The sequence below is a fragment of the Clinocottus analis genome, unplaced genomic scaffold, assembly GCF_023055335.1.
Source record: "Clinocottus analis isolate CAN_PGR_092001 unplaced genomic scaffold, fCliAna1.0.p SCAF_8, whole genome shotgun sequence".
NCBI lineage: Eukaryota > Metazoa > Chordata > Actinopteri > Perciformes > Cottidae > Clinocottus > Clinocottus analis.
This window is the reverse complement of record NW_027176240.1, coordinates 8,944,940-8,970,995: the sequence shown is the minus strand read 5'-3', so window position 1 is coordinate 8,970,995 and position 26,056 is coordinate 8,944,940. Positions and strand designations below refer to the sequence as shown.

The 26,056-nt window shown below is 40.0% G+C and overlaps 1 protein-coding gene across 1 annotated transcript in view; it reads right to left on the bottom strand.

The window, feature by feature from the left end:
- lrmda (leucine rich melanocyte differentiation associated) overlaps positions 1-25,596 on the bottom strand; it is a 186,310-nt gene extending 160,714 nt beyond the window's left edge. The window contains exons 1-2 of the mRNA XM_068568474.1: positions 25,232-25,596; positions 24,388-24,488 (exon numbers count right to left, since the gene is read on the bottom strand). Coding sequence (XP_068424575.1) covers positions 24,388-24,488; positions 25,232-25,273 — 143 coding nt within the window. The 5' untranslated portion in view covers positions 25,274-25,596. The remainder of the gene's footprint in view (positions 1-24,387; positions 24,489-25,231) is intronic.
- Positions 25,597-26,056: the final 460 nt, after the last annotated feature.

Genomic DNA, 26,056 nt, shown 5'->3' with positions numbered 1-26,056 from the left:
AAATCAGTTTAGTGTTTACTCTCATCAGTCCTGCTGAGAATGATGTCTGGCAACTCTGAACACAAAACTGCTCAAACGTAATTAGCAGTAGCACAAATTCACTGTTTCTCTGCCAAAACGCAAAACAGAACAAAACCTTCAGCACGCCAAAAGGGCTCAGATGCTTTGAACTCTTTTCTTCTGTCTGTGAAAAGCGAGATAAATAAATAACTAAAGGCAACATCCTGCCGTTTCACTTTCCTGCAGCCCCCCATCCACTGCTCTTTTTGATTTGAGCGCCTGTTGAGAAACCTTGTTTGGACAGCCATGGGGTGGAGCTGCCAGGCTTATAAGTCTGCCACAGAACACAGGCACACACAGGGCAGCCCGCAGGGGTCCTCTCATCTTTAGAGGGAGGGGATTCTACCACCTTAGCGGGTGAGAAAGGCACAGTATTATTACACCCCATCAAGGAAACTCCAGCTGACAATAAATCCCTGAGTGCTTTACAGTGCAGACAGTGAGCATGGAATAGTGCCACTGAGAGCGAGAGGGGAGGAGGGAGAGGAGACAAGGAGATGAGGGGAGGGAAGGGGGAGCGGACTATCCCTCAAAAGGCCATAAAGCCTTCAGGCTGTCATTCGGGGCAAGAACCATGGCAACGGAAAGTGTTTGGAACTTCCTCTTTTTTAAGCACAGTTGATCGGTCACAGTTATTACATTCCTTTTAAGGCTAATAAATGTCAGAAATCCCAAGGCAATTAGAAATAAAAGTGAATAAATGTATGCGTTTGTTTTGCACGAGTTATAATCTCATTCTACTTTTTGAAGACAGAAAAAAAGAAAAGAAAGGACACTGGAAAACAATGTACGGGGAAGTTGGCAGCAGGCGAAACCATTACTCGAAGAGTGTCCTGTCAGAACAATCTGCCAAGAGCTAAAAGAAAAATACACATATAAAATAATCACTGATGATTCTGGGCTAGTTTTGCGGTGGAGACAGCGCTGTATGGCCTTGTGTGAGAAAACAGGGAACATGCCTAAGTTATTACTGCAGGAAGGCAATCTGTCAAAGCCAGGCTGTTCTGGCATAGCCAATACCACTGGTGAGATCAGAGAGTCAGATTCTGCTTGCAATTACTGCTAAAGGACCTTGGATGCAGGCAGCCTGCTATCAATTATTTCTCTGGCCTTAGACACTTGGAGCTGTCAAAGCCCTACTGTCTTCTGTTTTGTAACAGAGGGCCCTCTGAGGCTCGGAGGAAGCCTAGCCTCTCTCCGACAGCATGGGACGATAGTTTGTGTCATTAAGTGGTGCTATTATGGATTCACACACACTTCAGAGTATGTTTTTCTCCTACTTTTCTTGCTCTTTCCAATCTGTTACTGTAGTGTACTACGCCTCGTATGCCTCTATCTGTTCCTCTCTCTTACTCGCCCCATGATGTGCGGATTAAAACTAAAACGAGAAGACAGACGAGGACGAGAAGTGTTTTGGCTGACAGCTCTGACCTGGGTATTTATGGTGCTCTGATATCCACCCTGGGTACTTTATGTGCATTGCACATGGCCCCTTCAAAGGGTACAGAAATTTTCTGTTCCGAACATTTCTATGTTTTAATGGAACTGCAAGATTCTCTGACCAAATTGTACGCCAACAACTCAAAATAATAGAAAGGACTAAATAAATGTGTTTACTTCACATTATTTCACTAAATTAAATATGTATAATATGTGTATTTCCCTCATCTCAATTTTCAATTACCCTTAAAGTATAATGATGAGGCAATTTAGCAATAGCCTAATGTGATGTAAATTAAATTTACATATGCCTCATTGAGCCACTTATTCAGCTGTATTTTGTTGTGCATCCTTCCTTCCTTGTGGAATAAACCATAGACAGGGATAGATTAATCATTTTTCCGCAGGATGACATTACTTTGGCCCACTCAGCCCTGAGCTGTCCCCCAGGGCAAGCCCCTGGATCATCCAAGACCAGAGCTTTGGCACCAAACGAACCCCCCACCCCCACCCCACGACAGACCCAGCCAAGTTCCAGGACCTTATCACTGAAAATTACATTCTTATGGTAAGCAAATGTGCTCTAAAGCAATACTGTCGTTGCCAGTTGCATGAAACTGTCAGGGGGGGATGAAAGGTCATTTGCTGTGTGGGTTTCAGCAAGTAGAATATGGCACGCACAGTGTGTGTGTGTGTGTGTGTGTGTGTGTGTGTGTGTGTGTGTGTGTGTGTGTGTGTGTGTGTGTGTGTTGTTTTATGGGCGGGTGTATAAGTGTGCACACGTGCACCTATCTGGAAGAATTGGAGTTCAAGGGATGATAGCAAGGTCATAGTCATCTAAGCTCCTCAAGGTCAGCTGCCATCATAAGCGCAGGTATTATCTCCTCACACAGACAGCCAATGTAGTGCATTTTTGTCCTTGAAAGGCAAAAAGAGGTCAAGAGATGGTCAAGTCTTTTTCTTAATTTGCTTTGCTTGGATGAAATTGGACTTTTGCGTGTGTATCTTACGTAGTTTGAAGTCAAAAGAATTCGGTCGAATGAATAATATGTATGTTCTTAGTGAATCCAGCAATAATTTGAATATGTTAGTTAAAGGTGAATATTGTTTTATTTTAGATAGAGACAATACAGATGGAAATGGTGCATAATGGTTTAAACGGCTCATCGGCTTAATTGTTTCCCTTATTTTGTCAGTGGGAATGCAGCACAACAAACTTCACTTTCTTAATGTTCTCCTGCCTTACAAAGCAACTCTGTATATCTAAGCAGTAAAATGGGCTGAGTCAAGTCTTTTTACAGTGTATACAGACAAATCCGCAGTCAATTGCATTATCCTCTTGGAATAAGATTCCAGAAGCCCCAACAATAGCAATAATCAATGTTGACAAAACTATGTGAGGGGATTGTCAGTCAAACTCAGGTAGCTATTTGCATCATCCAGGGAGATTTTGACAAACATTGAGCAGGGGAGAGGATTAAATTCTGCCTAGTTGATGGATACACGATATTTGTTTTCGTAGGGAAATTAAACTTTTTCTTTTAAGCCAGGGAGTTCCCTTATCTCTCTATTCAGTAGGTTTAGTCATGCGCGGAGAAGATGCTCAGAAGTTTCCAAATACACTCAGAGATTGGGAGGAACTCACTCTGTCACAACCTTTTGTGAAGGGTTTACAGCTTAAAACCGTTGCCCTATACACCGGTGACCCCTTTTCCCCTCTGACTCAAAAGTTTCTCCAAGCATCAAACTTGGGATTATCTTTTGATTTCCTTTTAGTTGAAAAGAGTCCTTAAGTCCACAGCTGTGGGGTTTGTTAGACAACGGAGAAGGAGGAGAGAGTGCTAAGTCACCATATTTATCATGACTGGGTTAGCACTCCTGTCAGAACCCCTTTCCTTCCACATACTAATTGGCAATATCTCCCAACACATCCCCAAACCTCCACAATCAACCCCTCCCAATACGCCCCTTTTAAACCTGCTTTCTCTCTCCTCACCCCTCTTTCTCTCTGCTTACCCCCATACAGAATCCCTCTATCTGGCTCGAGGCTGTCCCTCTCTGGGGGGAAAGCAAGGTCTGTCAAATCAAGTCGAAAGCCTATTAGCATGCTAATCCATAATATAAGCTTGAAATCTCCTGGGCTATATTTTTTACTTCCCCTCGGTCCAATCTCACATATAAGGAGGTGTTGATAACCAAATTGAACTGATTTGCTTTAACACGAGACTCCATATATAGGCTTGTCCGTATATTAGACATACAATAAACCCAAACAAGAGGACTATTTCTTAAATAAAGGCTCCTCAAAGAAAATACAATTACTGTGTGTGTCAGTGGAAAGGATGGTTTCTGGATAACATTTATGGCAGGCCTAAGGAGAAAGGAAAGGGTCTTGATTTGAGCTTCCCCGTAAATCATTCAGCTTACATCTACAAACCCTGACATTACAATAAAACCCAATACTTAAAAAAATACTTTTATGTATGTAACAGTGGCGGGCCATTAGGGCCTTCCAAGCCTTCTCTGAAGGCCTAAACAGAATCACAAAGTTATAGCTATTGTATAATTAAAATATGAATTATTATATATGTATATTTTATTTTTTAAATTAAAAATTATAGCTTTTTATAATGTAATTGTTTTTCACAAACACACTATATGTATGATAATTATTTTTTCCCTATTAGCTTATTTCCTCAATGCACAGCTACCTTCATCTGTTCCTCTGCTCCTTCAGGCTTCTCGTATGGCTTCTTGGGACTTGTTCAACAGCATTTTTTATCCAATCACATTTCACTTCTCTTTATCCATGTAACAGTAGCCTGGTTAAAATACATGGAAGGGCCTTCGCAAGACCCTCGACGTGTGATTGGTCACAGGGCCCGAGTGACCATTAACATGCGCTGTGATTGGTCAGTAAAGCTAGCGTCTCAAAGCTAAAAGCTAGAATCTCAGGACTTACTGATGACCCCTTTCCCACAGAGGTTTGTGTGCGTCTGGTGAGTGAAATGCTGATCATGTTATTGTTTTTTTTACATTTACACTCATGTTTAAATCATAAACTAGCCACAGCGCTGTTGTTGCTGCTGCACCTGGGGCTGCTGGGCAGAGCGGACTGCTTTCCCCCAGTCCATCCGTAATGTGGACTGGCACTCGTCGAAGGCCTAGCTCTAAAGCCATGGCCCCGCTACTGGTACGTAAACCAACTAAATTAGGACTACAATTCTTATTCAAGTTAAAAACAAATGCTAGATGTATAGTACTTCATCTGTGCCACAGTAACCAAGATTTTAATGATGCCATCAATATTTATTCTTCCTGTTTCTTCCAAAGCCAGCTCATCGTCTCATACGATAAACATTTCATGAATCCCAATTAATCATCTATTTTTTGAATCACTGACACAGATATGATGAGCAATATAATGCAATGTGTCTGGCAGGAGCATTAACTTAAAAAAAAAAAAAAAACGTCTCCTGTTTCTCTGCGAGCGCCAGGCATGGCCCGCGCATAGGAAGATCAGAGAACATGGCCGCTGTGGTTCGCGTGCTACCATCAATCAGACCCCAAATGGCTTCCCTGACACCACCACTACTCATTTTTCTGCATGCCTCACGTGGGCACCATCTTGAAATGAACATTAGAGGAAAACTTGGTGAGGAGTAAAGGTGCTCTTTGATGAAAGGGCATGAAGGGTTGGCTAAAATCACTGCCAAATATTCTCCTAACAAAAGGTTTTCAAACACATCCTCTGGTTATGTGGGCTGTAGATGTAGTCCAGGTGGTGCGCACTAGCAGCAAGTGAGATGGCTAGTCAATATTGTGCGTTTGAAATTTTTGACACATGCTCACCCCTGCCTTACCCCTCCGTCGTTAATGCCGTCTTCCCTCTACACACTCCTCTCCATATCTTTACTCGTCTCCCCTTTCTCCACCCCCTCTTTCCCCTCCCTTCCCTTCCGTGTGCAGAGGCCAGAGTCAAATTTACAACAACTGTCAAAGTCAGGGATGACAGATAAATTAATCTTCTCTTCATGAGTTTACATCCCAGGCATCTGGGCTGCTGATCTGGCCCCTAACAAGCGCAGGGTCTCAGCGAGCTGTCTTTTAAAGCTGATGTTTTCATGGCCAGAGATGAATTACCCTGTCATGAGAATCTATTTATACAGCAGTTAGAGGGTGGAGCTCTGGATGCAGGACAGCGTGATTTCATGGGTTAAGGTCCCCTTGAAGCATCTCTTAAATCTGGTTCTGTCAGACACACATCAGCACCGGGTCCATTTTCTGAGTAGTTTTTGTTGAAGATTTTCTTCCCATATGCAGACTTATTGTTTTCGTCAGACTAGTCTGCTGTTTCTAAATACCTTTGAACATCAATCCCTACATAAATCCAAAAGTAAACTTATCATGATAGTGGCTCCATTAGGGAAATTAAATTACAGTAGAGTGTAAAAGCATGTAGCGCCAACGTAAATTCACATTCATCATCCCAAAGTCAGACAGGAGATAGAGTGCAGGGGATGGAGTTGCCCCTGTAGATTCCCACAAGCCCTAAATTAGTCTGACAGAAAGGTACATTTTGAGATGGCAAGAGAGCATTTTTAGGGGCCTATTTTAGCTATCAACATAAAGCACAAGTATATTGGTAATGTAGGGCAGTGTGTGAAAAGAGTGGTAATCTATCTTTTAGTAGGCTGAATACATCAAAAATCCACCTATATTCTTTATTTATTTATTTTTCACTAAAAAATCTGTTGTAGCATTTTACAAAGATTTAACATAAACTGCTGTAAAAAAAAAAAAAGCTTGGCTTTTGGGCAGTTCTTTACTAAAATAGCTTAATGCGGTATATGACCACCATTTTAATAAAAAAATTCTTAAATGGAAATTTTAATGTGTTCCCTATGTACATTCCATTTACTGGAACACAACTTCTATTCAGGTCATCTACTAAACAATGACATACTTTCTGTTGTGATGAATACATAAACCTCTACAGTCCAAGAAATAGAAAGCAACATTATTGTGTCCTCATGGGATGTTTGAGGCAATCAAGTAGCAGGAGATTGTAATGCATATTAGATACGTATTAAAATGGCCAACTGAGAGGTCAAAGGTTTCTGCTCACGTACAACACTGTGGGGCTTTGAATCGGCGCTAAAATTGTCATGTGAGCCACAATAACTGTGGAGGGATAGTGTGTGTCTGTTTATTCCACATGAAAGCCTGTGATCATGGAACTAGGGTTACAAACATGTAACTCTTTCCTGAAAGTGCTGATGACTTTCCTGTCTATCTCTCTGCCTCTGTTGCTCCCTCTTTCACTTGCTCACTCTCTCTCTCTCATTCATCTTAAAATGGATTGCTCTGTCACCTGGACTAACACTTTACTGAGAGCAGCCATCAATACTTTTTGTCAAAAACTGCAGGCTGTGCCAGACATGCCATCAATCACCATTTACATAAAACAAAGAGCTTTCTATGACTGCCAGTCAGAGGCAGGACTGTTCTGACTTTGCTGAAGATAAAAGGAGTAGTTTCATAGGTCCACAGAGACACTGACTGCACTACAGGCCTACATGTGTTGTCAATCTCAAACCAATTGCTATTGGTTTGCAAATAGCAAGCAATAAATCAATGAACCAGAGCTATTTGATCTCATCCATAAGACCTGAGGTGAGTCTACATGTTAAAAGCAGCTTTAAATAAATAGACAGGTTAATGTTAGATGGCTGAAAATAGCACAAATGGAAAATATTATGGTAAAATACAAATTCCACAACACAGAAAGGGCATATTTATAACAATCAAAATGATGGCTTCAGGGAAGAAATGCAACAGTAAAACATTTGATTGCTTCACCAGCATCTGTGGCATGTCAATGTCCACCTGGGTTTGAACGAGTTCATAAGTCAAGAGATATGAATGGCATCCACCGCCCATCCATCCCCGGTAGACGAAAATAAGCCAGCATTGATATGAAACACACACCGGCCTCAGAGGCCTGGCTCATACATTCACAGCTTCTGACACACAGAGGAAAGCAAGATTTCATATCATTTATTTAACAGAAGAAATATGGTAATCTTCTTTATAATTGTTCCCACTACAATCCATATTTTCCAGACAAATACAGTAAGCAGACCACAAATGTTGAGATAATCCATTCAGCCGATATGGTTTGTTATTTTGGAAGTAATGTATTGCATAAGCACTAAAAACTGATTCACTTGAAACTAACAAGATTTCTTCTGTTTTGTTCTCACCTACGGTTGAGCAAAGGCGCATACATGCATGCCATGTGAGTGTGCATGCATACATACACATGCACGCACACAAAGAATTCAATTTGGAAACCATCATTGGAGCGCAGAGGAGAACTGGAAAGTCATATTGCTATAATGCTCAGATTATCAATCATTCTGACATTTTATTGGCTTTATCACTGTACATACCATTAAAATGATGTCTGGCCCAGATTGTCAGGGGGCACACATTAAACAGGCCGGGATTAAAATGCAGATCCCAAACACCTTCCCCTCTGCTGTTGAAATTGCACAGGACTAGGCTGCTGACTTTGGATGTGCTGTCAGCGGAGACATCGCATCAACACAGAGCTGGGCTGACGGGTAGATAGATAGTGTCACACTCAGGAAATGCAGAGGCTTCCCTCTATTTATCACATGCTGTAGTCAGTCAATGCTCTAAAAGAGTGATAACAAATAAGGGGAAGAAACATCTATTAATCTCCCCTTGCACGTCTAATCAGACATCATTGGCAAACTCCTTCGCACTAGAATGACATGCGGCGAGCCTACTGTTCATGAGGGGACATATTAATACCAACACTTGTGCCATTAAAAGTAATTTTGGTGGCTCTGAAGCAGTGAGGAAAGCAAATATCCATATTTCAAATGATCTTGACAGTTAAAAGGTTGTTAATGGGCATTTAAATGCTAGTGCTGCTGCCAAGCTGGCAAAGAGAGCCATAAACCAAAAGAAATGTCTCCTCTCTCTCAAAACCTTTAATCAAAGCCATGTAAAGCAAATAAACCCCTCTGCCGCTTGTGCGTACAGAAGAAAAAGTTTTACATTTAAATTGTAATTTCTTATGAGTTTGTGTTGTCAAAAAAAACATGTACACTTTCTATTGGGAGTTTGACTATTGTAAATGTGATGACAGCTAAATTGTAATTGAGTAATTATCATCAGTTTTCCTACTTTTTTTATTCTTCTGATGAGCATACACCAGGAACAATCAGTTAAATTCTCAAAGACATGATTTTGTGGGTTTGACAGTTTGTGCTAAATTTACATGCACTAGTTTACTGTTGGCTTTCTACAGTAACCTGATGTTTTTAAAATGTTTTTCTTGATCACAGTATATAGAACTGAAGAAAGACAGTTAGCAAAACCCCAACTATGTAATACATATTTAAGTCTTTCAGTCGAGCAATTCATCATAAACTAAAAATAGGAAACCATGGGCAGAATGATTAGCCTACATGTTCAGTATTGCTTAAGATGTAAGCAAGTGTAGATGCTGCATGCACAGAGTCAACCTAACAGTAAAGGGAAATCTCAGGGGAAGATATGACAGTTATGAAGATTGTTTGGCTTTGTTTGCTGTCTCAGTCGTATGTCAATTTCTTCTTATCATATGATAAGAAGAACTTGGCACCTTTGAGTCATAAGAGAGTCTTTACTGGTATTTAATGGACTGCATGGAGTTGTAGCAGCAGAGGAATAGCTGCCAAACTCAGAATAATTTTCAATTTCAAGGTTTCATACGTTGAATTTATAGTTATTGGGCTTCATGATACATACACTATATAGAGGTCCTGCTGAGGTTGCACTATTCATCATTCCATTCACATTTCATTCCAGGACTTATATTATAAATCACATTTTATTCAGAAAACTGCCTCAGAGTACGTATGTTAGTCAAATTGGATAGATGTGTACGATATGAATTTCAACCACTAAACAAATTAAATTAATTCTGGGTTTGATGGCACTGCTGCTTCTACATGTGAAAACACTTCTGATCTCTGTATGATAAGATCCATATTGTTAAACGTATAAATGTCATTTAAAATATATAAAGCAATGAGGAACATGGAAAAGTCGGAGACAGATTGACAGTATTCAGTCCTCAGTGATAGATAGGAGTCAGAACATTAAATTAATCTGAATATGACTGTCTCCTTGTGCTCGAGATAAGAAAATGAAGCCAACTGTCCAACCCACAGGTCTCATGACTAGACAGAAGATTGTTCGATCTACGTCATGTCCTCAGTTAGTCCACAAAGGTTTTCTTTCATAAAGTCAAACTCACATCAAACAATATTTGGCATTTAGGTCAGCAAAACACATAAAACACTTCCTGAGAGAGTTAAGTGCCACAAAGTCTTGAATGAACTCTCACCCACAGCCTTATATCCGATCACTTCATCACTGTTAAACAAAATGGGCAACAAATGTTGATCGCATATAGTTTTGATCATGTGCTCGCCTCCCTAATGAACTGCCAAAGCGTAAACGGTGATGACTACTTGCCTGTGTGAGCTGTTCGGACGAACAGACACGAGTCCTCCAGTACGGGGCCTTTGAAGCCCGTCACAAAAGGCTTGAGACAGCACTGTTCCTCTCATTAATCTCCCAATAGAGGAAATGAATAGACTGACTGGGCTCTACATTTTTTCTTCTCTCATAAAGAGAAACACAGAGGAGCTTGGAATGAGACTCCACACATTATGAAAGCTATTATCTTCAGCTGCCAGTCTCGGTGAGAGAAAGAGAAAGCTGGTAATCCAAGACTAATAGGCAGAATGAGAGGTGCAAAAAAAGTAGGGGACTGGGTCAGATCATCCCTTCTCCAATTACTGACAGACAGTTGAGAATATGAAATGAGACTGAGGAGTGAGAAATATTCATATTTTCTCTGCATGGTATTAAACCCTGACAAAGTAAAATAAAATTGATGGTGCTTTCAATTTTGACAATATATTGAATCTGACAAGATATTCAACTGATCTCAAAACACAGACTGTCTGTATTATTGCCAAGACAAAATAGGGTGTTCTCATCTTGGGTCATAAAAAAAGATTTATTACTAAAAAGATACAAATTGACATTTTTTAAATGACTGTTCCAATCCCTTCGTTTCATCAAATTATCAGGCCAGCCGGATGTTTACAGCAACACTCAACCGGTGCCGATCCACCGCCATCAAATCAGTAAAAATAGCAAGCTGACATAACTCAAACTATTTGATCTGCAGTCAGTCACTGCAAACAAAATCCTTTCAAATCCTTAGGACTGCAGGACACTCATCTACCACACACATCTATCATCTGAGAGTCTGCCAAAAGGTCACTGATGGTTCTAATATGACAGACCATCAAACATACAGAAGATGATAATCAACAGATATGACCGGAGCACATACAGGATATTTCAATTATAGGATTGTTTTAATCAGCATTATTTAAATGGCAAATATTATAATTCTAAGCTTTCTTTGCATAGGTTTACTATAAATGTATACTACTCACATTTGTAACAGCATGAGGTCTCTTCAAGATATCATCCATGTTCAGTTAAAATAATGCACAACCACACACTCGCATCACCAACACCCCATGAGAAATTTGGTCATACGAGCCCGTTTTTTTTTCGCTTCCGGATATTCCTTTTAATTCTGGGTACCTCGAGCATTCTCCACTGGCTCTACCACTTCAAAAACACACCTCATGAAAAAATCAGGAGGCCTGTCTGACATGTGTCCCCGTGCCCTGATGGCATGCCAACACCAAAGACCAGCATTGATTTTCTGTAACGCGGGGTCGGATTAGCCCTCTACAGGGATTAGCTGCCTGTGCAAGGCCTCGGGGTTGGCTATAAAACTAATAATTAATTTAAACAGCCAGGCCCATGGAAGGATACACTCACTAGAATGAGGGGGTGAGTATGAGTGACGGACTGTCTGGCACTCCATGGAAGAAACGGCTGTGTGTATTTAAAGGCCTACTGTATATTCAACTTGGTTTTGTATACCTTCTTATAAGTACACATGTACAACAGTTTATACTAAATATTAATGTGTAGCGTTAATGAGAAGTATTAAACCATTATACTTGATGTAATGTCTTAAACTGTCACGTAGCTTCAAAAGTAGCCAATTAAGATTGACAGGGACTTTTTCATACAATATACTGTAATATCAAAGTTACAATATTTAGAGGAATAAAAACATGTAAATAAATAAATAGGCCATGTGTAACGTATCAAGCAAGACAACCATGCCCCCTCCCCGCTCCCTCCCCCCCCAAATTAAGCAGTTCCAATCCCAAAAATGTGAAAACGAAGACATTGCACTGCTTGTATTCATCAACTGCATCATCAGCGGATCATTTGTGGTTTCTAGTCACGCTTTCATAGTCTTAGCTGATCTCACCTTATGAAGCCAACTAAATGAATCTTCTTAAAAAAAAATACGTTTTGATGTGTGAAAACATCAAATCGAGAAATTAAAACAACACAGTACAACATTTCTGTTTGAAAACACTTAACTTGTGCTACTACTGTGCTTAATCTTACAACCTCTAAAATGTAGATATTTGAAAGTGCTGCTGAAGCCATTTTAGTTCGAGCTCCAAAGTCGCGTTTTAGTCCAAACAGGCAGAAACCATGTTTGCAGCATGATTGTGTCTTATCAGTCACCGTTTGTTCTTTGTGTGAACATGAATGTGAGGAGTCAAGCTAGTATTTAAGTGCTTTATTAAGCACTTAAATAGTATGTGATAATGCCCGTCTCCAGCGACGTGATCAGCCCTAAAGCACTTATCTGAACAGAGATGGTTTTTTGTTTTAAAAAGCCATTTTTTAATAACAATATAGTGGTGTAGAGCTCCTTGTTTATTTGTATACACATATTAACTAAAAAAAAGTGTTTCAGCTGTGGCATTACAGCTGTGAGAAATCCATAAGCTAAATTTAAAAAACAACATCTGCAACACTAAAAGGTGGCATGTTTTTTATGATTAACTTGGTATGTGATGACTGACAACAAATACTATTTCTTTATCCACTGCTATGGATATGGTTTCTAAAAATAGGTCAACCTCTGAAACCACTGATTATCATATAAAGAACTGAATTTCCTAAAGTGCACCATTGTGGCAATTTCCCTGACAAAAAAGACTCAATTTTTAAATCAACCAAACTATGAAAACAGCAACCGTCTTCTTTTTTTTCATCATATCCTTGGCAATGGTCTTGTTTGTTTACAGTTAGTATGAATCCAACTGCTTTGGAATCAGTGTGGTATTATTCATTGACACTAAAATGTCCGTACACATGTATCTAATACTAACAAAAGCGACAGGCCTAAAGCCGTATGAATGAAAATAGCGTGAAGTGAAACTAAAACAATTAAAACTATCTAGAAAACTAACTAGAAAGTTGAAGCATCTCACTGTTATCACCCCCCCCCCCCCCTTCCTTTTACCTAGCTGCCAATAAGGACTGCCAGAGTCAGAGAAGGTAAAGGGATTTCTCCTTCTCGCCACAAGACTTTGATCTGACTGACACACAAACGGCCCTCAGATCACAAGTCTACAGACCCTGTTGGGCCTCTCAGGCTGGTCTGCTTGTACATGTACACTTCGTCCCTATGAGGATTCCTTACCCTCCTCCCACTTCCCTTCGTCTTTCCCTTTATCCCTTCTTCTTCCTCCTCCTCCTCGGCTGTTTGGTGTTTTGAAACATCTGAGTACAGACATGTTCTGGGCTTTGGGGGACCCAGGGGCCCGAGATCCAGACAGAGGGAGAAAATAAAGAAACTCTACAGTGCCCACGGTGCAAAAGCTATCTCACCACTATCACTGGGGAGAAACTCTTAAACATCACCAAACGTCTGGACAGACAGAGAAGATCAGAAGACGACTTGGTCTGTTGTTCGCATAATCATACTGTCAGCTAATGGTGCAGTCGGCGGCTTGCAGTGGAATCACTGTGATTTGAGTCAATGCATTTATCCTAATGGATAGACAGTGTTTTATGAGGGAAAACAGAATAAGAATACTGTCCTACGCAGACTGCTGAACCCAAAATGGAAGGGTTGTTCCTTGTAGTTTTCCAGCACAGACGTGTCAGCAGCACGGACATGAAACATGCTGTCACTGTTTCTTATCTCAATATGTCCCTGGGTGGAAAAGTGAGGCAACAGCTTACTGATGTCTTGCAGCCTGCCTGACCATTAAAACATATTTCCATGCTGATGGATGTCAGATGTAGACTAAAAAAAAACACAGCTCGCCCTTGATTTCTGAGCTCATTCCCAAGTACAGTTCTAGAAACTTATTCTTCGTGCTTCACAAATGGAACAAGCAAATGTAGACTGTAAACAAGTTAAAATAGTAAGAGGAAAGAGGGGAGCAAGAGTGCAGCCGTCAAAGAGCAATGGGGCCGTTATCTTCCTCAAATCTTCATGTCAGTCCAACATCAAGTTTTTGGGATGACTGGAAGGACAGTCAGTGTTTTTTATGAGTGAAAGCTGTGAAAGTAGGTTTATCTTAAATGGAAACAGGAAATGAGATACAGCTGTGCTGAGAATGTGGCACAGCTGTCCATGGCCGGAGATGGGTTAAGCATTCTACAGAAGTGAGAAAAAAAAACGTGGTCTCACCCACAAAGGCCATTAGGGGCCTTTGTAAATTGCAGAGCGAGCAAATAAGGTGACCTGCATGTAGTGTAGTTTATCGCTTCAAGTATGGCAAACCATGATTAAATGTGACTCAAATCATAGAGATTAAAAATTAGTATATTGGTCCCTCATCTTCACCGACATGTAACAGCAAATTATTTTTAATAATCATGAGGCCTTCAAGATCTGCTATCTCTAATAACAGCTTTCAGCTATATTTTATGGTCATAGGATTTATTCATCAACTGACAACATTCATCATGCAGCCCTCTTAAAAAATCATCCCCCAAAATTCAAAACATGGCAAGAACTGCAATCATCTTCTAAAATCTTGGCATGAAAACACCCATGTATCTGTCTTCACTTTTCACCCCTGGGCCCTCTAGAAAAGACTGAGAGATTGAAAGCCATGAAGCGACCAAAACTGCCTGGACCAAACCAAAGGAAGCTCCTTTGTTCCTCTTCCAAAACAGGCTCCAAACCTTTTCTCCCCCCTTTTTTCCATTTGGGACCCAGCCAAGGGAAGTAGAAGTATGGCTGCCCCTCTCCATGCTCTCTGCTAATATGTTCCATGCCTTCCAGTTGCTTACATCATCAATCTGGAAGATGGCTAAGTGTGATGGGGTGAACATAAACAGTGTTTGAGTTATGGGCTAAAAGAGACACAGGTTGTATCTCAAACACAAGTTTGCGACCTCTTTCCTTTTTAAAAAAAATCATAATAAATGCTCATAGGACAGGTCCTAATCGCTCCTGAATGACTTTGCATGTATTACGTAGTAAAACCAGTGCCGCAGAAGGACAGAAGAAAAGGAACAGCTACACAATGTCAAAATTCAGCCACATCGTCGACTTGAAGTGGCAAGCTTGTTATTGACAGCTGAGTGCCAGTCCTAATCATCTCCCTTTTAAATGCTTGCTTAAAAATGCACACCCTTGTGTCAAAACCCGAGTACACATTAACTCTCCTCAAATCGCCTACTTACTAAACATGTCACTACTGAATTATACATCTGACTTTTCCCCCCTTCTCATATTTACATGGTGTTTCGGCAGAATATGTGTAGCCGTTGTAAAGTATTTAATAAGTGTTTAAATATGTACAAGAGTTAAGATCTTAGCCAGTGCATGCACTGTACAGGCGATGTTTACGCAATATCAAAAGACTCTGCTATGACTATCAAAGTGAGTAAGACATATGGATGGTTTGTTTTTCACTTGCCAGAATAGAAAAAGGGAGTATGTCCACTTGGGCCCCATCAGGTCAAATCATAAAGATCCATCACTGGCTTTGCACTCTGGTAAAACGCTAAGGAAACATATTGTAGATTTTAAGACCCTTTTTATTCAGCCAGACTGTGTACTAAAACTAATTGGATTTCTGTCAATGAAAAAAAAAAATATCCCTGGGACAGCTTTGAACTCAATAGCTCTGACTATCCAACTGCACATGAGGGAGTGGGACCTTGCCACATGCCAAGCACCAGGGAGGGAAATTAAATCGGTGGTCAACATAAAATATTAAAATAGCATGGTATCGAATTTTTGAAAAATTATGTCAGGGTGTCTCATTATGGCCAGCAAGGCAGTGAATTACGCTATATTTAGTGGGTGATAATTGAAATCATAGCTCCAGTCATTACCACTGACAAGTTTCTAAATAATACCCAATAAATCTACTCTTTTTAGCAAGGACGCTGTGACAGCTGGCAGTGCTGAAAAATAGAAAGTAGAGAAACAGAATCCCTTTCCCCCCTCCACCCCGCCCCACCCCAAACTCTTCTTTCTTTCGCTCTCTGAGAGCCAATAAAATGTCCGCTTTTATCCTCCTCCTCCAAAGTGTTGGCTAGATGTCAGCGGACCCTTCTAAAGCTCTGCCACTGCAAGCTGAAGGGCTGTAAATCTCTGTGTCAGTGGCACGCCATCCGTCTTGGGATATACAATAAAAAATGTGACGCAGTCATAAAAGGAATGGCATCGCTGCCCAGTATATGTAATGTGAACAAAAGGAACATAAAGATGTTCCATTCCATTCAGAAACCGAAACCACAAGATGGCCTTATATTGATGTAGAGAGGAGGATGTGGATTGCCCTGGAAGGTTGATGGCCACTCCTGACAGTGATTAACAGATGGTTCCCCTGCCATCAGTGGACTTTTGTTGTGCTTTAACAGAGAGATAAAGATTTATATACATGTTATACGGAGGGTAAAGTGATCGTGTCGTTGATAGACTAGTGGCTCCACTGTGCAGCCAAACCCTGATATAGCTTATTCCTCTGTGGTGTGGACCTCTAATGTTGACCAAAAGCTATTAAAAACACATCAATGAGCCACAATGTTGTAGTGGGTGCCATGTTCCTCCATTATGATTAACGTAGGCGCTGTATCTTATTTTGATCCATTGCCACCTACATGCTCCATATTCCCGAGAGCACCAAATGTGTAATCGCCCGCTTTTGAAAATAGTCCTGAACAAATGCAGCATTTGACAAATCTTTTTAGCTGTGAAGCAATGGGACTGAGTGGTTCAGAGGGTACGGAAGTTGGATAAAAGAAACAGATTACCATGTTGTTGATCTTGGACCTTTCACGTCATTTTGTTGATCATCCTAAACAGATTTTGCATCCTACTACTCCAATAAATTTGGTCAGTTATGTAAATATCTGCGAACACGGACACAAGTCTACCAAGTGTGTTGTTATTCTTAATTGCAGGAAACTCAACAACTCTGGAGAGAATTGATTGCACTGTTGCATACACATACTTCTGCAATGCTGTGCGCAACATCAAGGATTGTTGCGCAGTGTCACTGGACAGTTTGTAGCCATGGTAATACTTGTCCCTTCCTTACTTCCTGGTAAGTAAGAACAGATTTTCCTTTACATGACTTATCCGAGAGAGAAACCACATCAACCTAGCAAGAAGCAGCAAGCTAAAGGACCTCGGTTGTGTGATCTACTTCCTCCACTTAGCCCATTCATTTAGCTGTCTTTGTTCTTTCTGTCACCGAGGGGAATAATGCTGGATGTGAACGCGCTTTTCCCTCTAAAACCTGCATTCATACTTGAAGTTCCATCGAGAAGACTAACATGGCTGAACAGCCTATATATGTACTTTAGTCCATTTAATTCATGAATGTAGTTGAGTGAAGAATATGTGTTGAAATGTTATTCTTAGTCCAAATGCAGCTAACGTTAACAACGAGGCCAGATGTAGAGGAACCAACCAAAACATTAGATCTTAAGAAGAAACTTTGCGTCAGAGAACATGAACCACTTTTAATGAGATCCAATAGGGAGGATAAAATGTGCTGTTCATCTGTAAATGTATTCTACCCTACAGGCTAGTCTTTAGCAAATGTCGCTTAGGAATGAAAATACATTGCTGGACAAAGAGAACACAAAAACTAAACAATGGATATAATGAAGACCACATTGTTGCAGTTTGGTGGCAATTCATGAGCAAGCTTTCAATCAAATACAAGTTTTTGTTGTTTTACTTGTATATTTTGCCAAAGAAAGAAAACAGATTTTAGCTGGCTTTCAGTTAGATTGTAAGATTGCCGTCTTAATTGATTTAATGCAGTCAGAGGTTTTTATGATGTAAGCTTTTACAGATCCATCCAAAAAAAAAAATATATATATATATATATATATATATATATATATATATATATATATATATATATATATATATATATATATATATATATATATATATATAATCTCAAATGACCTGAGCCATAACATACGGCACAAAAAAAGAAACACAAATTGTTCTTTTCTTCTTCACTTAAAGGAATCAGTAACTCAGGCTCTCTGTTGACACTGGTTAACTGTTTAAATGGCGTCAAAGACATTTGTAATACAATCTCAAACTGGAGATATGGAGGAAAAGCAAAAGCCATTTATTAAGCCTAACACCCTTAAGTCTTTGTCATGCCATCGCTTTCCCAGGAGTAGTACATCATTTGAAAAACACATCCAGTAAAAATTAAAAAGGTTGTACCCCCTCAATACCAAACAACAAGAAAACATATCAATGTCCTTAATATAAATAACTTAGTTCCTGCCAGACCATGTCCCTCTCATCTCTGGTTTAAATCTCTTAGGGCTGGGGGAGCTCTGCATCCTCCTTAATTTATGAGACACAGATCAGGTTATCCTAGAATATGGGCCTAAACAGGCCTGATAGATCGGATATGGAATATATTTCCCCAGCAGAACAGAGTACGCCACCACTATTACCAGACACACACACACACTCTACGCTCCCAGTTAAGTGATTTGAGGACTTCATACTGCCAATGTTTCATCTCCTCTCTTCCTAACTGACACTTTATCTGCATACCAGCATCTCAGAAGATTGAACACTTAGGCAAGACAATGACAGGCTCTCTTGCCGTTGTCACTTCTCATTCTAGGACTGGTCTAATGCGTCTTACTGGGCTTCTGCCAATAACAGACCCCCCCGCCCCTGCTGTCCCCTCACCATCAAACAACCAGAGTCTACCTAGCTTGGATAGAAAAGGAGCACTTGATGTCTGTGACACTCATTTGTCAATTAGCAGGCCCCTTCCTGTGTTGACATACAGCAACTTGAAAGACAGAGCGGTGCCGGTGACGAATTAAGAGAGACAGATGAGTGAGACATGAGCGGCGGAGTAATACTATAATGTTCTTTAGATATGAATATAAAACGACACAGCTGACAGGCCATACAAGGTTTTATTTCATTTCTCAGTGTACCAGGCCTCCCTACTTTGTCTTCTTTGTTCTCTTTTCATCAGACTACTTACATCTCATTTTGACAGCCGGGCGACATTTAGAGCACTTTCGTTTTAAAGCTCGAGTTAGCATACTTGATTTGTCATTAAAATGCAAAACGCCTGCCATCACCAACATAGCCTGGGTGAGCACATACCACCTCAGACACGCGCACACATACTTTACCTGCACACGTACCTTTCACACACACGCACGGGTAGCTTAAGTTATCCGCAATGCAAAAGTGCAGCATCGACCAGCCTTTCTTAACAGGCTGAATTTTAACTTAAAAGTATAATGTCGATGTTCATCTGGACACCTTATTCTTCTAAGTATAAATATACAAATTTACATTTTAAAGGCAGCTTCCAATTATCTATTAACTTAACCAAAACCTGAGCATGTTTGAAATAAAAGAATGTATTTAAATGCTCTACTTGTGTGGGCACTGGGTGAAAAAACAACAAAGCATGAGGATGATACACAAGCTAATTAAGCCTTGCTATTAAAAGCATTATTCATGTTACCAACAAGATATGTTAAAGTTGTCCGGTCTGACAGTCGACAGAATACAGGTCAGCCGCTGCAGGAGAACGCTACCAGTGATGGAGGAGAAAGTCAAGTACCAGTGTTACGGGTTAAGTGGTTTCCCTGTTAACTGGTGACTTCCCTCTCAATGCATCAGTCGTTGCTATAAAATTTTCGAGCTTACTTATCCAATTTGTTTTGGAGTCTTCACCTTTAGTGAAACTGTGATACCACTAAGAATGTTTTAAATCACATACTTGACACAACAAGTCCTGTATGTACACTATTGTACAACAATAATTTCTGATCCAAATAACTATTCCAGTTCACCAAACTCCTGCTCATTTTATGTGTGCACATAATGAGTATTTCTCCAATATTTGAATAATCGAACAGAATATTAGAAATGCCTTTGTCATCACGTATTTCAAAACACAAAAAAAACACCACCTGCAGCCACCAAAATGATCAGATCAACACCTTTTTTTTTAAATCCTACAATGGAGATTATTGTAAGACAACAATTTTAATCAAACATTTAACAGTTGATTAAAATATTTTGCATGCAAATTAACACAACATGCACGGTAATCATGTGTCGACAGGACCAGTGGCAGGCACATCTAACTAGCTAAAAAACAGATCTCAGTAAAATCGGGCAGGCTTCACTTTCTATAGGTCCAGGGTTTTCACAAAAACTGCCATTGCACAAATAGGATTTGTTTATCAAGGTGCCATGTCAGATCAAAGTAGAAAGGTTGTCACCGTTCTCACAACATTCTGATTCACCCTGTGACTCATCGACATGTGTCCTCCTCAAACCTCATGTGTCCAGAGGGTTGTAACCCTGCATGTAACAGATGCGGGCACCCAGAGTGCACCACAGTCACAGAAAGGAACCCTGTCAAGACAGCACGTGCCCACTCAGTGCATTGTGTACACACCTGACCTGGAACAAAGTGGACGACACAATACTACCCGAGCCTGTCCTGAGACAGAAATCTTACTGTGAGCCACACTTCTCAACACATTGATGAGACAGGCTGACACGGCAGCACACAGAGGGAGAGGTGTGGGTGTGACAGCCCGCTACCATAATTTCACCCTGCCATTACCTGCCCAGCCACTCACAGTTATGCTCACAGAGACAGATGCACAAACACCGCACGCGAGCAAACATGCACAAGCGTACACACGGACATAAGCATATGTGCAACACACACACGCACACACACACACACACAAAAACATGCAGGACTCAGTTAAAGGTGATGCCAGCACATTTCTTCTCATTGTGACGCATTGTCAGGTTCCTGGATGAGCGTTGTCAATTGAGCTGACAGAAATAAGCATATTAGCTACAACAAACTCTGGCAATGTCTCTCTCTCAATTTGAGTCAAGCAGCATGAGGAAGTGCATGAGGCTGAAGGCGGTCCACAGAGTCTCAATAACATGAGCATGTTGCCCCTGGTTTGCTCGAGCTGACACTGAAACATGGTGTCATGGTGTCGATACACAAATATCTCTACTATCTGAAACATAGCGTCGAAGCTGAGAGGTAAAGAACAATATAATAGTGTAATATATACACACTCTTATATTGCTATGTAGCTTAAATGTTGTCTTTTCTTAACATTTAGGCCTCCAATATAGGGCGCATAATTCAGGAGTATCCGGAAGTTGGCCCTTTTCCCAGCAGACATGTAACTGCAGGGTAAACACAGGTGTAATTGATAAAACTGATAAAGGGTCCATTCTATTTAGTGTCACAGCCATTACAGTGAGCGAGCATGCCCAATACCAGGGCCCCAGACACCTAAATGGAACAGAGCCATAATTAATTTTTTTAATCTCACCTGTGTTTACCCTGCAATTCCATGTCAAAATGGCTGCTGTAAAAAGGGCCTATAGCTGTTTAAAAATGTGAAATGTCGTAACTCCAAGTGTGTAAGTGTACTTTTACATTCATTTCAGGCATATATATACACGTCATCATCTCCTACGTTGTGCTTAGAAGTGATATTTACTCGCCAATTTTGAGTGGATTAAGCCAATATCCATTTTACTGCGTATTCCTAAAAATGACTTTCTGCAGGAAAGCCCACCAGTTATGCCAATTTTTTATTTTTTTTTATGCAGAGTTGATTTGCACTAATTTTCTCACACAATGGCAAATACTTGGAGACAGAGAAGTGTTTGGAATTCTGTCAAAAATATAACGGGTTGAGATTATGTCCTCACCACGAGAACTGGACAATAATTCAATATGATAATTTACTATCTTTCAATGGATTCAAATTGTGAGGAAATCATTTAACATCTAAATTGATAATAACAAGCACATTCTAACTGACTCACCAGAAAACATGCTATATCATAATGTCGTCATCAAGATATGAAATATACCCAGATAAAACATTTTGGACATATCGCCCAGCCCAAAACCAAACTCAAAGAGCTAAGTGCTTCTTTCTTCTTCTTTTCTTTTGTATCATTAAGCTGTGAGTCAGAAGCCTTTCTCTATTAGTTGCATTCTTATAGGGATCAAAACTACTGACGGGGTGGCTATGCCTTAGTTAGCATATAACTTCATCACATGTTGAGCTGCTTATTGAATTTCACAGCTCCACCCACCCATGACCTCCCTATCTTGTCATGTGAGCACACACAGACACCAATAGCTACTGAGAGCACATTTAAGAGAGACTAGTGGATACATAGGTCTGTGACTTGAGTGTGTGTGTGTGTGTGTGTGTGTGTGTGTGTGTGTGTGTGTGTGTGTGTGTGTACACACACACCGGTACTTTATAGCTGTGTATAGAGATACAGTGTTCACATGTTAGCAATATAGAAGTTTTTCATGCAGGCCCTTTAAACACACTGAATGAGAAAAAGATGAAGCACTATGGAACAGATCATTTTGCCCACTAGCAAAAAAAAATCAATCAATAGTCTATTGATATGAGCCCCAAATGGTTTGTGCATCACTTCATTGCTTCTGCACCGCTTCTCTGCCAATACCACCCTTTGAAGTTTAGTAATGATATCTGACATCTGAGATTAGTCAAACTGAAAATTAATAATGAATTAGTAATATCTGAGTTATAAATATTTGATTCTTAACATCAAGTCCTTAATGTGACGGGTTCAAAGGCGAGGAACATAATGCCAGCCTTGATCTCACTGGAAGCAACACACACAAGGGTTGTTTCAGTCAGATTTCATCAATCTTCTTGCAACACTTAAAACATCACTTTCTTTCAAGTAATGATAAGGCATCTACTATCTGACTATTCAATTGTTTTGTACCACACACATAGCAGCCATGCTCTCTGGCAATTATACTGTGTAAAGAATAAAGTTGACTCAAAGGTTTTTTATAGTTGGTGCAAGTTGGTAATAACGTGAATATCTTATTTACCTTCAGCTGTTTGAGACCAATAATATGAAAAAGCTTCTGATCATCTATTAACTGATGGTGGGTAGATTTTTTGACCAAAAGAAAATACAAGGGCACTCATTATTATTATTATTGTTTTCCAATTGCAGAGCTTAAAGTGAAATATATTTCCGAACATCCGAATTTGTGACAGATGCGTCTGAAGACGTGCCTTTAAAATTGAAAGTGAAAAATCACAAGCACCATCTCTGAAATTCTATTATACCACATGCCAGTCTTACGGGTTCCATCAAGGTATATGAACAGACAGCCTCACAAAAGTTCTCATGAACGTAAAGGTCACAATTGACCACATGTGTGTGGCGCCATACACCTGATCGAAGATAGTCCAGACTAATATTTTGTAATTAAAATAAATATACCAGCACTAAGGGAGACTTAAACAGTGTTTACAAACAAGTGGTGAAGTGACGCATGCAAATAGTTGTTAGTTGTGGTTGATGTTATTGTTGGCACATGATTAAGAACAAGATAGACTGTTAACAATGTGACACTGCCAGACAACGCAGAAAAACTAATTACTCTAAAACTACTGTAATTGTTCTCATCAATTGTTGCTTACCAGGTTCACACCTGTAATTTGATTTATCTGTACATTCAGGTACAATTAACCATTGGGTACCTTCAAACTCAAAAATACTTGTCGTCATTGACCTGATACAAGCAGAACCGTGTGCACACATGAATACAGAAAATATTTGAATCAGTAGGTCTCAGGCCATACTTTTTCTGGTGCAGATGTTGGTTTTTGTTTTCGAGTATCTGTTTCACAGTGCCTTGCTCAAAAGCACTTCAACAGTGGGTTTATTCATTAATTTATTCATTGACCCTTAACACTAGACTGTGCTCCGTTAACACTGTGTGTGAGTGATAGATTTTACCAAATGACACAATGTAAATCAGTTAAATGTAGGACTCCACATTTCCAGCACTGCCTCAAGACAAAAAAATCCAAGAAAAAGGGTCCCCATTGAGGCGCCTTCATGGACTGACAGTCATGAAACAAAAGCACCTCATAACCATCATCTCCTTTCTTTTACTTGCCAGATCAACTGTGCTAGTCCTGCTGTTGAAATGGCAGCCCCCTCTGAAGCAGCTGCCATGAGCTGCTCCTTCATGTCCTGACAGAGGAATCTTTTCTTCTATTTGCCCCCCAAATTAGCATGTCACATTTATCGATCGTGCCTTTTATCCCGTAACAGCGAGTCACCAGCCCAGCTCTAATATTCATTCAGCGCTTTGATGTCATGATGACACTCTGGCCACCTGTAGACCAAGGGCACACATGCAATTGTACTTGATGTAAAGATGTATGTCTCCCAGGAAAAGAGGGTATGTGTATGTGTGTGTGAGTGAAAGACAGAGAGACACCATGTGCATCCAGGTGATTGGGTCTGTGGCCTTTGAATCTGTCATCTACCTGAGCAGATTGAAGCTGAGATCCAGCCTTCTTGCAAACTGGCCATATGTATCTCCAAGGAAGTCCGGGATGTCTGTGCAGTCATGTCCGATGTAGGAAATCTTTAAGAATTAAAAATAAAAGAGAGAGATGCGTGTGAGATTAGCAATAATAAGAGCACCTTTCACATGAGCTCAGCATACATTATAATGTGTCAGCATACTCCACCATAAAATAATGATGATTTGGGAACATCCTTTGAATTGATTTTGATAAAAATTATGGTCTTGTCATGATATAAGATGCTGTATCTTATATATATCTATATATATATATATATATATATATATATATATATATATATATATATATATATATATCTATATATATATATATATATATATATATATATATATATATATATATATATATATATATAGAGATATAAATAAATAATGCTACATTATGCTGCAGTCAACCAAACAGGGAGGACTAGGATATGTGTGTAACTGAAGGCATGCTCTTCATTGTGCAAATATTTTGCTTTCCAATGATCATTGCATAAACTGCATACAACTTCAACAATTTAAACCATAGGGCACTTTATGAAATTGCATTGCTGCAAACTTAAGAACAGTGTTCTCCCTGCAGTGTGTGTGGGAGGAAGTGCAAAACTGAAAGTCCCAACTGTAACGTCAGCTCCACTGTGTCACATGACACAGGGCGAAGAAATAAACACAACTCGTTCGGCATTTTTTTACCGGCAAAACAACTCCACTTTTTAACAGTCACTGGTTAAATATGCCTGGGGGTAAGCAGAGAGCCGGGCAAAGTCCAACGGAAACAGTTTTCAAAGCGAACTTACTTGAGTCCCATTCAAAGCGACCAGCGACTCGTTATGCGCCATAACTTTCTCCCGACGATGACAGCTCTCGGTTGTCCCGGCGTCTTTCAGATGTACGCTAACGTCCAGCTCACGTGAGAAACACGCGGTTATAAACAGGAAATAGTGGTGTTTGTGGACGCAGCCCGCCTGCTTTTGGAGATCTTCTGGCGCTTTTCAAATTACATTACAGTTTCCGCGTGCCGCTTCAATCAGCTGACTTTCTGTTGTGCGGAAGAGCGACACGAGGGCTTCTGTCGCCTGATGGGAGACCAGTAAAAGAGTTACGCTAACTTCATGCTCTTCTAGTACATCCATACGTTACACGTATAAACCGACTGGGTTTAGTCAAGCTTTTAAAGAAAGCAATTAACTGTCATATAATGATACGATATATAATATAAATATATATTATGCTATAACTGGTCAAAGCCAGAAGACCATCAGCACCTGAGAAGGATCAGAAGGCTTAATTAACACACCTGTTTATAAATTACCATGTTGTTACTGTAGGCTACCAAGAAAAGTTTTTAAAAAAATAATAATAATTTGTAACCTAATATTTTAATTTAAAGCCTTTCCACAAGGGTTATTATAGTTAGTAAGCTAACACACTGGCACTCGGTCTTGAACGCTGCTCTTCATTGGGGATTTACCTGAGAGATAACTTAAAAACTCATGTGTTAATCCCAATTTTTTAAGGAATTTGTCTTGTAAACCTAAAATATATTACTTGGTAATACTTATATAAGGTAATATTCAGATATGTGAACCCGTTGATGCCACCAGTGCCTATGGTCTATTCAA